The sequence below is a fragment of the Canis lupus genome, chromosome 5 (genome assembly GCF_003254725.2).
Source record: "Canis lupus dingo isolate Sandy chromosome 5, ASM325472v2, whole genome shotgun sequence".
Taxonomy (NCBI): Eukaryota; Metazoa; Chordata; class Mammalia; order Carnivora; family Canidae; genus Canis; species Canis lupus.
Genome location: NC_064247.1, coordinates 16,276,723 through 16,289,540, shown reverse-complemented (window position 1 = coordinate 16,289,540; position 12,818 = coordinate 16,276,723). Strand labels below are relative to the sequence as shown.

Sequence of the window (12,818 nt, the reverse complement as noted above, 5' to 3'; positions counted from 1 at the left end):
AGAGTTGCATACTCTACCAGCTGAGCCAGCCAGACACCACTGAAGGTTCTAATCATGGCTCTGTCTTTCTGGTGACCAACCCCCAGAGTCCACCAGAGCGCACCAGAGGCACCTCGTTGGAAGAAAAAATGCTTTTGTTACACAGGAAATTCCAGGGGTTTTAGGAGCTCTGGGTGAGGAACTGGGGTTAAAGACCAAATAGTAATAGGAAGTGGGGGGAGAGACCAATGTGTATATTTCTTACTATTTCACAAGGTTGATTGTGATTTCTCTTTTTTCCATCCACATCCTCAACTTTCTTCCTTTCTCATGCTCCTGCCTCTTCTTGCAGAAATTCTTGAATTTGCCAGAGAGATTGGTATTGATCCCATCAAGGAACCAGAACTGATGTGGCTGGCGCGGGAGGGCATCGTGGCCCCGCTGCCCATGGAGTGGAAGCCCTGGTGAGTCAGCACGCACGTGGCCTGCTGATGTGGCCTGTCACGTGCAGGAGAAGCCTGGCCCTCGAGGTCAGCTTTCACTTGCCACCTTTTGAAGCCTGTCCCACACAGAGCTGGGGCCAGGAGTGCGCCATCCGTCTGCCAGGCTGCCTGATGCTTTGGGCCTGAGCTGAGGCCAACTTCCTGGTCCCTGTGAGACGTTCAGCACTTAGATCCAGGCTGCCAGGAGCTGTTGCCTTGGTCAGGTTCCGCAACACCAGCACCGGGGAGGTGTCATTGTTACTCTTTGCAGACTGCTATTGAGAGTGACAATATTGAGACCCCCTTTGCATGTCCATGGTCAATGCCAGTGCTAAGGAGGATTGTAGTGGGGCCACACAGATTGGCAAGGGTTTCGTCTCCCTTGGCAGCCCGTCCCTGACTTTGCATTGTCTGTTCATGAATAGGTTCACAGGTGTGGGTTCATTCATATTTCAGCTTTGCCCTGAGCGCTTCTCATTGAGAGGAGTGGACTCGCTCAGGTTGTGTCAGGGAACCAGGTGGATGCTGAGGAGCCTACCGGGGTCTCAACAGCTCTTGCCAGCCCGTCCACCTGAGGACTGTACCCTGTCCCCCCTCTGGAGATGGTGATGCGTGTTCTCCGTTCTGCACACCTGCTCTGTTATAGGCGCAGTGCGTGCTGTAAGTTTACTTCCTATCAGAGTGGGCCGTTTCTGTACTCCTGTCCTCAGCTAGGGCCCAGGGGCCTTCCAGGGTCCTCTCTTTGGCTGGTATTGTATGGTTTTGGGTGCCAGGTGTCATTATTCTGCACTTATCCATACCATTTGGTGCGTTGGCCGCACTTCAGAGTGACTGCAACTGTGGCCTTTCTCATCCCTGCTGAACGTAATCCTTTTAGCTTCTCCTCACATGGCAGGCTCCCTGTTCGCTTGATCTTTTCAGCTGTGTTTCCTTGGATCTCCTCCAGTTTCATGACATCTCTCTTATAAGAAATCCATCAGCACTGTACACGGCATTCGGGTGCTGAGGACTCAACAGTTGTGTTTGTAGGATTGGTTCATGGGATAGTGGTTTCTGTTTTGTTTCCAGTATCCAGCCTGATACCCATGTTTGCCTTATCTATGTTTTTCAAAAGTTAGTTTATTTAATTTGAGAGAGAGAGAAAGAGAGAACAAGTAGGGGGAAGAGCAGAGGAAGGAAATCTTTAAGCAGATTCCACATCCAGGATAGAGCCTGACTCAGGGCTCGATCCTAGGATCCATGAGATCATGACCTGAGCCAAAACCCAGTCGGCTGCTTTAACTGATGGAGCCACCCAGGCACCCCGACATTTGCCTCATCCATTAACCTCTATCATCTTTGCCTTTGTTTTTAAGTTTGTACCTACCTGTGCTGTTTGGCTTTTGGATACATTTTTTTTTTAAAGTCTTTATTTTTCTTTATTCATGAGAGACACAGAGAGGCAGAGACATAGGCAGAGGGAGAAGCAGGCTCCCTGCAGGGAGTCTGATGTGGGACTGATCCTGGGACCCCAGGATCACAACCTGAACCAAAGGCAGATGCTCAACCACTGAGCCACTCAGGTGCCCCGTCTTTTACCCTTTTAATCACCTTTTAATCACTATTTACAAGAGTAAATAGTAAGAGTAATTACTATTAATTGGTGAATTCCTGGCCTTTAAAACAGACCACACCCCACAGACATGGTTTTGTTTGTTAAGCATAAGTACTTACTATATACTTGTTGCTCTTCTCTGTCAGCTTGTGGTCTACATTAGCCTTTTATCAGCTACACACTTTTCCTGTATAGATGTGCCATAATTTTAAAAAATCCAGATTTATTTAACCACTCTTAAAATTGAAGGGTGTTTAGATCTTTTTCCAAATTGACCCTATGTGTGGGTCTGTTCTAGTTTCTCTGCTCTCTTCCATTGATCTGTTTGTCTACCTTAATTAACACCAATACTGTATATACTGTCTTGATTACCATACCTTTATTATAAGCCTTGAAATCATTTAGGGTAAATCCTCCAACTTTGTTCTCCACTTCCAAAGTTGCATGGTAGGTCCTCTGCATTTCCATGTGGATTTTAGAGTCAGCTTGTCATTTTCTGCAAAAGAAAAATCCTGTTAAGATTTTGATTGGGATTACACCAAATCTATAAATCAGTTTGGGGAGGATTGACCTTTATAACTATATGGAGTCTTCCAACCCCTGAGTGGAGTCTGTCTCCATTTACTTATGTGGTTCTTTACTATATCAAAGAAATGTTTTGGAGTTTTTACTGCACATGTTTTGCCCATATTTTGTTAGAATTATTCCTAAGTAGTGGATATTTTTGACGTGTCTGTAAATGGTATATTTTAAAATTTCAATTTCCTATTGCTTGTTGCTTTTATATAGAAATAAAATTGGCTTTTGTATATTGATCTTGTAGCTGGCAACCTTGCTAAACTCATGTTTCAGTTCTTTTTAAAGACTTATTCACTTTGAGAGAGAGTGTGCTGTTGGGCGTACAGGTGAGCTGGAGGAGTTAGAAGAGGGAAAGGAGAGAAACAGACTGCCTGCTGATCAGGATCCCAAAGCGCTGGGGGTGGGGGGCAGGGCTCAATCCCAGGACCCCAAGATCATGACCTGAGCTGAAATCAAGAGTCAGATACTCAATCACCTGAGCCACCCAGGTTACCCACGTATGTTAGTTCTAATAGTTTTGTAGATTTCATAGGATATCCTACATATGTGATTACATCTTCTGCAAAAAGAGACATTTTTACCTCTTCTTTTCCAATCTGGATACCTTTTACTTTTATTTCTTTCCTTACTGCACTGACTGTCACCAATAATAGAAATGGTGACAATGGACGTTTTGTTTTGTTCCTGATCTTAAGGGATTGAGTATGATGTTAGCTGTAGGTTTTTGTAAATGTCCTTGGTCAGGGTGAGGAAGTCCCCTTCAATTCCTGGCTTGCTGAGAGTCTAAATCAGAAAGGGTATTGGATTTTACCAAATGTTTTTTTGGATCTATTGATAGATCATGTGATTTTTTTTTTTTTTTTTCTATTTTGGTCTTAATATGGTGAATTGTATTGATTGATTTTCAAATGTTAAACCGGCCTTACATTCTTGGTCATAATTATATATTATCAGTTATGATTTTCTAAAATTTTGTTAAGTATCTTTGTTCTAAAGTTAAAGTTTGAAGGGGATGAGGTAGATAGGTATTTTTTGATTACTGATTTCCCATTCTCTTCACATTTTTGTTACAAGCTGAGACCTCGTTTCTGGCTCAGTAAGTGATTCTGTTTATATGAATGTTCTGGATATTCTTGATAAGGATGTAGTCTAATTTTGGGGTATAGGGTTCTACAAATGTTCTTTATATCAAGCATGCTAGATGTGTTTATGTCTTTGTCTCTAGGCACGTTTGTCTGGTCTCACTCTGAACAACAGGTTAGTTTAGTACAGAATTGTCTGTTGACTTTGAATAGCCTTTGGCCAATATTATATACTGTTGTTATCTTCTGACTTCGAGTTTTCCTTAATAAGATATGTTTTCTTGGTTTCGTTTGTTGTTCCTTTGTGGGAAGTAAATCTTTCCTCCCTCTGATTGTTTTTATTATTTTATTTTATTTTATTTTTTAAAAGATTTTATTTATTTATTCATGAGAGACACACAGAGAGAGGCAGAGACATAGGCAGAGGGAGAAGCAGGCTCCCTGCGGGGAGCCCCAGGTGGAACTCGATCTCAGGATCTGGGATCACATCCTGAGCCAAAGGCTCAACCACTGAGCCACCCAGGCATCCCTGTTTTTCTTATTTTACTTTTATTTTTGGTATTCTGTAATTTCATTATAGCATATCAGGTATGTATTTATTTTATTTCCTAAGTTCAGGATTTGGGGTGCTTTCTTACTTTGAAGACTCCTCTCTCTTCATTCCCCTTACCTCCCCTAATTTAATGATTGTACCAATTCCAGCAAGTTCTGTTATGTTCTTTTCAATATGTCTGTTTTTTTTTTTTTTGAGTTCTGTTCTGTCATTATGGATTCTACTCTTTTTATCCCTACAGTAATTTTAGATGTAGTTAATTTTAGTCTTCTTTTGATTATTCTGCTATGCCAAGTTTCCTTGTGTGCTAATGCTTCTCTTCACTGGCACTGATTTCCTTTCACGGTGAATTGTTTCCCCATGGGGTTTGTTAATTATTTATTGTGAGTTTTGTGAATCCATCTTCTGTAGAGTTATTTTCTATTTTATTCCTAGGTTGTTGAGTGACTTTACAGTAACTTGTGCCAAGGATTTTTCAGTGGGTTTAAGTACTAAATTTTTACATTAATTTTATGGGGTGGGACTTCCTTACCATAATTTGGACTCTATGTCTACGTGTGTCTTGGTGTTTTAATTTTTCATGAAATTTGATTTTGCCTGCCTAGACTGGGTGACATGTTTCCTCGTCCCACTAGGTTTTTCCATTCATGGGGTGAGCAGCCTTAAGGCCCAAGTGATAGACACGGGTCTCATTCCTACTTTCTTTTCCTTTTTTTTTTTTAAGGTTTTATTTATTCATGAAAAAGAGAGAGAGAGAGAGAGAGAGAGAGAGAGAGGCAGAGACACAGTCAGAGGGAGAAGCAGGCTTCATACAGGAAACCCGACGTGGGACTTGATCCCCGGACTCCAGGATCACGCCCTGGGCCAAAGACAGATGCTCAACCGCCATCTAGGCATCCCTTGTTCCTAGTTTCCAGATGCGTGAAGGCCTAAGGCCATCTTTTGTGTCTGTCAATTGGCATTAAAACCCAGGTTTGGAGGGGCTCCATCCAGGTCAGACACCAACCTTGACCTGTCAGTTCTCACACTTACTAAACGTTTTCTTTCTGTTTCTGGCATCTGAGAATTTGGCAGTAGGTGAGGAGAGGTCCAATGTTTCCTTCAGTTTGGTTAAGCACATTGCCTGAGATTTTGTATGTGTGTCTTGAGAAAAAATTTCTAGAATTTGAATCAATGTGTTAAAAGAGGTGCAGATTTTAAATATTGTTAATCACAAATTGCTTTCCATTACAGTTTAACAGTCCCTCCAGTAATAGTACATGTGGTTGTTCATTTAAAAATATTATCATTTAAAATATTATCAACTCCCTGGAAAGGATCAAAATCAAGAAAATTGTCAATCCAAGGGCAGGAAATTATACCTGATTGTTTGAATTTGCATTTCTCAAATCTTTACATTGAGTTGAGCCGGCCATCTGTTGGCCATTTGCTTGCTTATATCCTTTGCCGTTTTGTCTGCTGGGGACTTATCTTTTTATTTTTGTTGAGAACTCTGATTTTTGTCTGTATATTAATCTTATACTACTGTTTCTACTATTTTCTCCCAGTCTCCTCTCTTTTCATTTTCTATACACTTTCTTTTATCACACTGAAATTAAACATTTTTTGTAAGGTTTTTTTTTTTTCCACTAAAACATACATAACATAAAATGTGCTGTTGTAACCATTTTGGGAAATATAGTTCAGCAGCATGAAGCACATTCACAGTGTTGTTCAAGTATCCCCACCACCCAGTTCCAGAACTTGTTCAGCTTCCTAAACTGAAAGTCTGTGCCCCCTCCTCTCCCTTCCCCCGAGCTTGGGGTAACCTCTGACCTACTTTCTGCCTCTGTAATTAACCTATTCTAGATTGTTATCAATGGACTCATAGTATTCATCCTTTTGTGTCTGGCTTATTTTTACTTAGTATAATGTCTGTAGGGTTCATCTGTGTTGTAGCCTGTGTGAGTACCTCATTGCTTTTCAAGGTGGAATAGAATCCTAGTGTATGTTTCTGCTACATTTTGTTTATTTATCTGTTTGTCAATGTACATTTGGCCTGTTAGCACCCTTTGGCTGTTCTGATTAATGCCACTGTGAACATGGGGATACAAATATCTTCTGCAAAACCAGAGCTTTCACAATGCGTCTTTCCTCCTTACACCCTTTATAAAAATATTAAGCAAGGTCAATCCTAGAATCTATCTCCAAGATCCCACAGCATCTGTATTTATCCATCTGAAACCAAATTTATTTGTACTCCAGTCTAGCATGAATTCCCAGGAATTTTTCTTGAGAAGTCCTTCGGTATCCCAATCCTTTGTTCTAAGTTAACTCCTATCTTAGCCACACGGTACCCTTCCGTTCTGGGTTAATCCTCCCTGTGTCCTCCTGATCTTCCTTCTCTCTCCTTCTGCCCCTCTCACGCTGTTCTTCCTTCTTGTCCATCTCTCGGCCATTTCTCTGCTCTTTTTTCCCTAAGTAGCTGTGGACCTGATCAGGGACTAATGCCTGACCTCTGCTCTCCGCAGCCAGGACATCACAGGTGATATTTACTATTTCAACTTTGCCAACGGGCAGTCCATGTGGGACCATCCATGTGATGAGCATTATCGGAACTTGGTGATTCAAGAGCGGGGGAAGCTGTCAACTCCTGCAGCCATCAAGAAGAAAGACAAGAAAAAGAAAAAGGAAAAGAAAGACAAGAAGGACAAAGAGACCTCCAAAAGCCCACTGGTGAGTCCATGGATACCAGCTCCCAGAGAGGTCAGGGCTGAAACCTGAGGGGGATGTTAGGAGCCTCTAGGTGTTTCTAGCTAGAAGTTAAGGACAGCACCAATACCACGGTGATTTCTTCATAGTACGTCACCTTAGTTATGCCTGTCTTCTGGCAAATTTTCCTTTGAGCTTCTTGAAGTTTTGACTGCCCCTAAACAATTCCTTTTTTCTTCCTTGGGAAGCATATATCGTGTAGTAGGATTAGTGAGTGAAAGTGCTCTGCTGAGCATGGTGCTGCGCGGCAGTCCATCTGCCCCTCTGGAGAGTGGGGGACGGAGAACAGTTGACAGAGAACCCAGATGAGTAGAGCGTCTTTCCTTTCAGAGCCAGGCCTTCCCAGTGTGGTGCAAATTTGTAGATGTCAGATGTAGCCCTAATTCAGTTGTCAGAATGCCAGTGCCTTCCAAATCCAAAGAGGAAAGCTTTGGGCTTTATCCACTCCCGTGGATTGTCTTTTTTGCTGGTATCCTTGGCTGGTGATGCATAATTGAAATTTGATGGCAGCGTGATCACCTTGATCTTGGGTAGCTTTTTTACTCAGGGTTGAAAGCGCTCTTTCCCCTTACTGTTTTATTTGTCCCTTCAGTGTGTCTGAACTTAAGAGATGGAATTATTGCCCTGAATGTATAGGTAGAGAAGCTAAGACTTGGAGCCATACCGACGTGAGGCCCAGGCTCTCCCCAAGTGCTTTGCTAGGGCAGGGAATCCTTCACCTGGGTTGGGGGGCATTGGGGCATGCTGGGAAGAGGAGACCCCGTGGGAATGCAGGCCAGTTGCCGGGGTGGGGGGAGGGTGTGTGTGCCAAGAACGTCTTTTCAAACCTCTCATTTGTCCAGTTGTTGTGTTTTCTCTCTATAGCGTTTCCCACCAGTGTCTAGTGCTTGTTTCTCAGTGAAGATTTCCTCCACCTTCCTTCCTTCCTTCCCAAGGCGCCAGTTCTGGCATCGGATGGTTGCTGGTGAATTTATCTTTTTCCACATTTACCAGCTCTATAGATAGTCTTCCCTCCCTCCCCCTCTCCCACTGATTACTGAGTACTCATGATCCCAAGAAACAAGATAACAAACCCATCCTTGCAGATAGAGAAAAAGAGGATGGGTAATTTGCAAATCGGTTGAATTTTCTAACATTTCGTTGAATTTTCTAACATTACATGTTTGGAAGGTCAAAGGTGGATAATGGGCTTTTCACTACTAGACTACTTTAAATAGTAACAAGTGTCTGGGCAGGCTCTGGCATGACTTAAAGGTGAGAGAGGGAAAGAAGCAAGGGTTCTAGGGTGGATGGTTGGGTGACAGAGTCCTGGACTGTGTGATCAAGAGCACAGAGCTCCCTGTTAAAAGGATTCTTTTATAGTTTCAGGAGCTGAGGATGATTGGATAGCCTTGGGCTGCCAGTCTGGATGTCAGGGCTCAGGACAGTGCCTCAGAACCGGCTTTGTCTAGAAGGCAGATCTGAGCCAGGTGGGTGACCTGGGCTCAGGTGGCTTGGAATCTCTGGAGGTGTGCATGCATAGACCAGCTGGAACTTAGCGTGAATGTTTGCAGGCTGAGGTTTATCTTTTAGGGTTTCTTCTAGACCCAATATCCTCTGACTGTGTGGACCTCTCTTGAGCAATACCATTTCGCGTTTTTGCTAGAAGACCTAGATGGAATTCCCAGAGCTTAGCTCACTGGCCATGTTTCCCCTCTCTCCCTTCTTAGTTTCTGGTGGTCTTTGGTAAGGCTTTGGATTTTATAAGATTAGCCAATCACAGAACTGAGAGCCTGATGATATCTTAGGGATGACCTGGTTGGTGATTCAGATCTTTGTTAGTAGTGAAGCCCTGTCTGCCAATTAGTTCCTTCCTCTGTGGATGTCTAGCATATCAAGGAAAAGTCAGCCTCAGGGTATAGGTCTCTGTGGTACCCTTTTTCCCACTACATGTACACTACAGTGGCCTCTGGGGTCCCATGTGGGGACTGACCTGAGGGTTCCATGAAGCAGGGGGGTAAGCCCTTGATCAAGTCCAGCCTCCTCTTTAAAGATAAGGAAACTAGGGCCCAGAAACAATGAAGCCCAAGGGAGTTTTTTAGCCTTTTTTTGTTTTCCCCTCTTGGTTTGTGTTTTACTTTAAAGGGAGGGTGGGTTTCTGTTAAGGGCTTGCCAAGGGCTGAGGTAGCAAGTATAAATTAGAAGTGCTTTGGCTTAGTTTTCTCTGCATGTTTATATACCTGTCTAGGAAACACAGCCTGAACAGGGACTTCTGCATTCTTCCTCCTTTCTCTGCCGCCCATCCCTTCTCCTAGCACCTGGGCTTGCTGATCTGGACCTAGACCAAGAGATGCAGGCTAGAAACGAGGGCTCCTTTAAGAAAGGAGAGAGCCCCTGCAAGCTGGGTGACACCCCCTGGCCTTTCATGGGCACCCTGCCCAGCAAGCTACAGCCACTCTCCAAAGGCCAAGCTTCTCAATACCACCATATCTTTGCTGACGTGGAGAAAACCTTAGGCAATGCCCTGGCCCAGTGCAGGACAGAAATGTGTGATCTGCAGGGTCTGGGGAAACCCCAGAAGCCAACAGAGAAAATCTACCTGGGGTTTTCAGACCCTGAAATAGAAGAGCTGGAGCTGAGGACCAGACAGCAGAAGCCTAGCACGCTGGGCCCTGAGAACACCAGGCCCCTCCAGAATGGGCAGGAGATGTTGGAAGGCCAGGCCTCTGTCCACTCAAAGCTTTCTGAAACCATCAGGGGCTTACAGCTAGAAGGGGAGCAGCACGGCCACCGTGTGGCCAAACGGGGCTCCACTGGCCCCAAGGGAGACAAGAGCCAGAGCCCCCTCCCCTCCTCATTCCACGAGGAGAACCCCTCCCGGTCCTCGTGTTCCTCTGACCACATGCCAGCTCCCAGGAAGAGCCAGCTGCTCTTGTTAGATAGCGGCCCAGCTGAAGATCAGAGCTGGCAGGGCGTTTCTGGGGAAGGTGGGAGTGTGGGCAGGGGGAGGAGGAGGAAAGAGTCCCCAGGACTGTGGATGAGACAGGTCTCTAAGCTTGTCAACAAGGACCCCCCTGGGAGCTGCAAGGAGACAGGACCCAGTGACCCTGAGGCTCCCAGGGCCTCAGCTAAGGATCCACCTCAGGAGTGCTTCCTAAGACCGCTGGATGTGCTGGCATTAGAGCCAGCCCAGAATGCCCCTTCAGGGAGTGCCCCTGGAGACTTCCCTGCCAGTGAGCAGAGATGCCCCCGGGGGTCTCTAGAGCCCTCTGAAGGAGACAGGAAGCCTAGTGGGTCTGAGCCCGACTTAGAGAGCAACAGTTTGTCTTCCCACCGTGGCTCTCAGATCCTGGGTGAGGTGAACAACTTCCCTTGGGACCTTCAGAGCTCTCAGGGCTCCGAGCAGGGCGTGGCTGAGTCAGGTGCCAGGCGCAGAGATCAGCGCTCCAGCCCCTTCCTAGGCCTCCAGTTGTTCCCCATGCAGAACTCTGCTGATAAGCAGTCCGAGAGTGAAGACTCCTCTGAGGGCAAGAGGTTCTATGGGCACATCCTGCAGATGGCCAAGATCTCCAGGCGGCTGGAGGGCCTGGGGCTGTCCGAGAGCATGCAGGAAACACCATGTAAAGATATCGCCGGCAGGGTCTGTTGCATGGCGGCCGAATCTTCCAGGATGTCTAGTGAGGGTGAGCACGAGGCTGTCAGAGCCATGGAGAGGGACTCCAGGTTTCTGGCGTGGGGGCTGGACGTGCTGGAGCATCCTCAGGAGATGGCTCTTGCCTCTGCTGGGCAGGAGGCCTCTCAGCAAGCCTGTTTCCAGCCAAGCAGCAGTCCCTTCAGGCAGAGGCTAGTCGAGCTGAGTTCCAGCAGAGGGCTTGCTCCAGAGCCAGGCATGCTGCAGCTTCTCAACCAGGTAGGCTTCCTAGCGAGTAGGGCCTGCAGGCCTCACTGGACTTGGCAGGGAGGGAGGAGGGTGAGCTGAGGTCTTCACTTGGCCCTCAGGCCTGCTTTCCTGTTATTTGCTCTCCCCTGATAACGGCTGATCCCTTACCTACCCAGGCTGGCCGTCTTGTGGGCTGACCTGTATTTTGTGTTTCTTGTGACTGTCACCTGCAAGGTGAGGGTATCTAGCCTTCCCTTCCCTGGAGCTGACTTAGTTCACAAGAGTGGGGTGGGGGTGGTGGGTCACAGGCTTTGCAGATGGTCAGTTTTGAGGGTGAGCAAGGTGGTACTGTCCTGGTGCTCCTGCAGGATCTGGGTACTCTCCTAGGATTTGGGAAGCCTTTCCCATCAGCCAATGACAGAGGCTTCCCAAGTAGACACACTCCTCATGAGCTCTGAATTTAGCCCCTTCTTGGAATCACACAGAAGGGGAAAGCTAATACAGTCACTGGGGGGCTGAAGCCCAGAATCTCTCTACCATCCAGTGAGCTACTTCTGCTCCTTGCTTCCCGGGGTTCCCAGAAGCCACGTGACCAAACTGTGTCAGGCTTGTTTGTACCTTCACTTCCTCTGCTGTGGGGATTTGCCAGCAGATCGTGCTTTCCTTGTCATTCTGATCCTCTTTGTCCCTTGTAAAGAGTCACATCAATTCATTCACAAGAAGTCAAGTTGGATCAGAGACCACAGGGGTCAATCTGAATTTCCCTAGCTATTCTTTTGCTGTCGCCCAGCTGTGTCTTTACCCAGCTGTTCCTCTGGTTTCTAATTGCTGGCGTGTCCTGGTTCTCTGTTGGCTTTAATAACTACTATAGCATGATAAATATCGGATAAGCTGCCAATGATCCTGAAAGTTTTAATTAGCCCAATGGCAGCAAGTTTATCCCCTTGGAAGGACAAGGCTACGCACAGCTTGTAGTCAGAATTAATGGCCAGCCAGAGAAGATGATCAGCTAGGAGCTGGGAATGTGTCATTTCCCTGCCAACCGCTGATTTGGTAAAGGTCTGGGAGAGCAGGGCCCCCAGCATGTCTGCCTCCCTCCCTCCCTCCAGCCCCTAGCACGTCTGCAAATTAGCCACATCAGGAGTCCATACTTTTCCATAAATACAGTGTGGGAGGAGTTTCAGTTGCCCATAGGCTGGGCCTGGTGGGAAGGGCTGAAGTCAGGAGGAGCAGACCATTTGCTCCCATTATACCCCCAGTTTACCTTAAAGAAGCTGTAAGGTACAAAGAGGTGGCATAAAATACTGGCTTTGAGATCGCCCTGGGGTCCAGTCCCATATCTGTGCCCCTGCCCTTAGCGGCCCTGTGACTGTGGGCTGTGGTCTTGATCTCCACCATCTCCATCGGTAGAGACTGTTGCCTGGGGTTGTAAGAGCAGAATGAGAGATGGCACGGAAGAGGCTCAGCCCTGATGGTTACCTGTTCCTTTCTGCCTTCCTGCTCCTACCTGCTCCCGCTGGTCAGAATCTGCCCAATAGGGATGCCTGAGTGGCTCAGTGGCTGAGTGTCTGCTTTTGGCTCAGGTCGTGATCCTGGGGTCTTGGGACCGAGTCCTGCATTAGGCTCCTCACAGGGAGCCTGCTTCTCCCTTTGCCTATGTCTCTGCCTCTCTCTCTGTGTCTCTCATGAATAAATAAATAAAATCTTAAAAAACACCCAGTGGTTTGGGCTCTTTAGCCCGGGCTGTAGATGAGACAGACGGTGGGCTGCCTGGACGTCCTCAGCCCCACCTCCTCCAGGTCCCCTATTCTCTCTCCAGTCCCCTTGGGATTGGAGAGGAATGGTTTCGTGTTATTTTATACATTTTAAGTTTGAGGAATGAATTTTAAAGAGTTTATTGTAAATTGTCCCCAGAATATTTTCCTTGCCCCTGCTGCTC

At 46.3% G+C, this 12,818-nt stretch overlaps 1 protein-coding gene across 11 annotated transcripts in view; it reads left to right on the top strand.

Moving 5' to 3' along the window:
* CEP164 (centrosomal protein 164) overlaps window positions 1-12,818 on the top strand; it is a 63,474-nt gene that overhangs the window by 11,365 nt on the left and 39,291 nt on the right. For 7 of the 11 annotated variants that reach the window (XM_025465372.3, XM_049109917.1, XM_049109921.1 and 4 more), the window contains exons 3-5: window positions 332-443; window positions 6,780-6,984; window positions 9,248-10,909. In XM_025465372.3, coding sequence (XP_025321157.1) covers window positions 332-443; window positions 6,780-6,984; window positions 9,248-10,909 — 1,979 coding nt within the window. The remainder of the gene's footprint in view (window positions 1-331; window positions 444-6,779; window positions 6,985-9,247; window positions 10,910-12,818) is intronic. The other 4 variants (XM_049109924.1, XM_049109923.1, XM_049109922.1 and 1 more) reach the window with 2 other exon arrangements.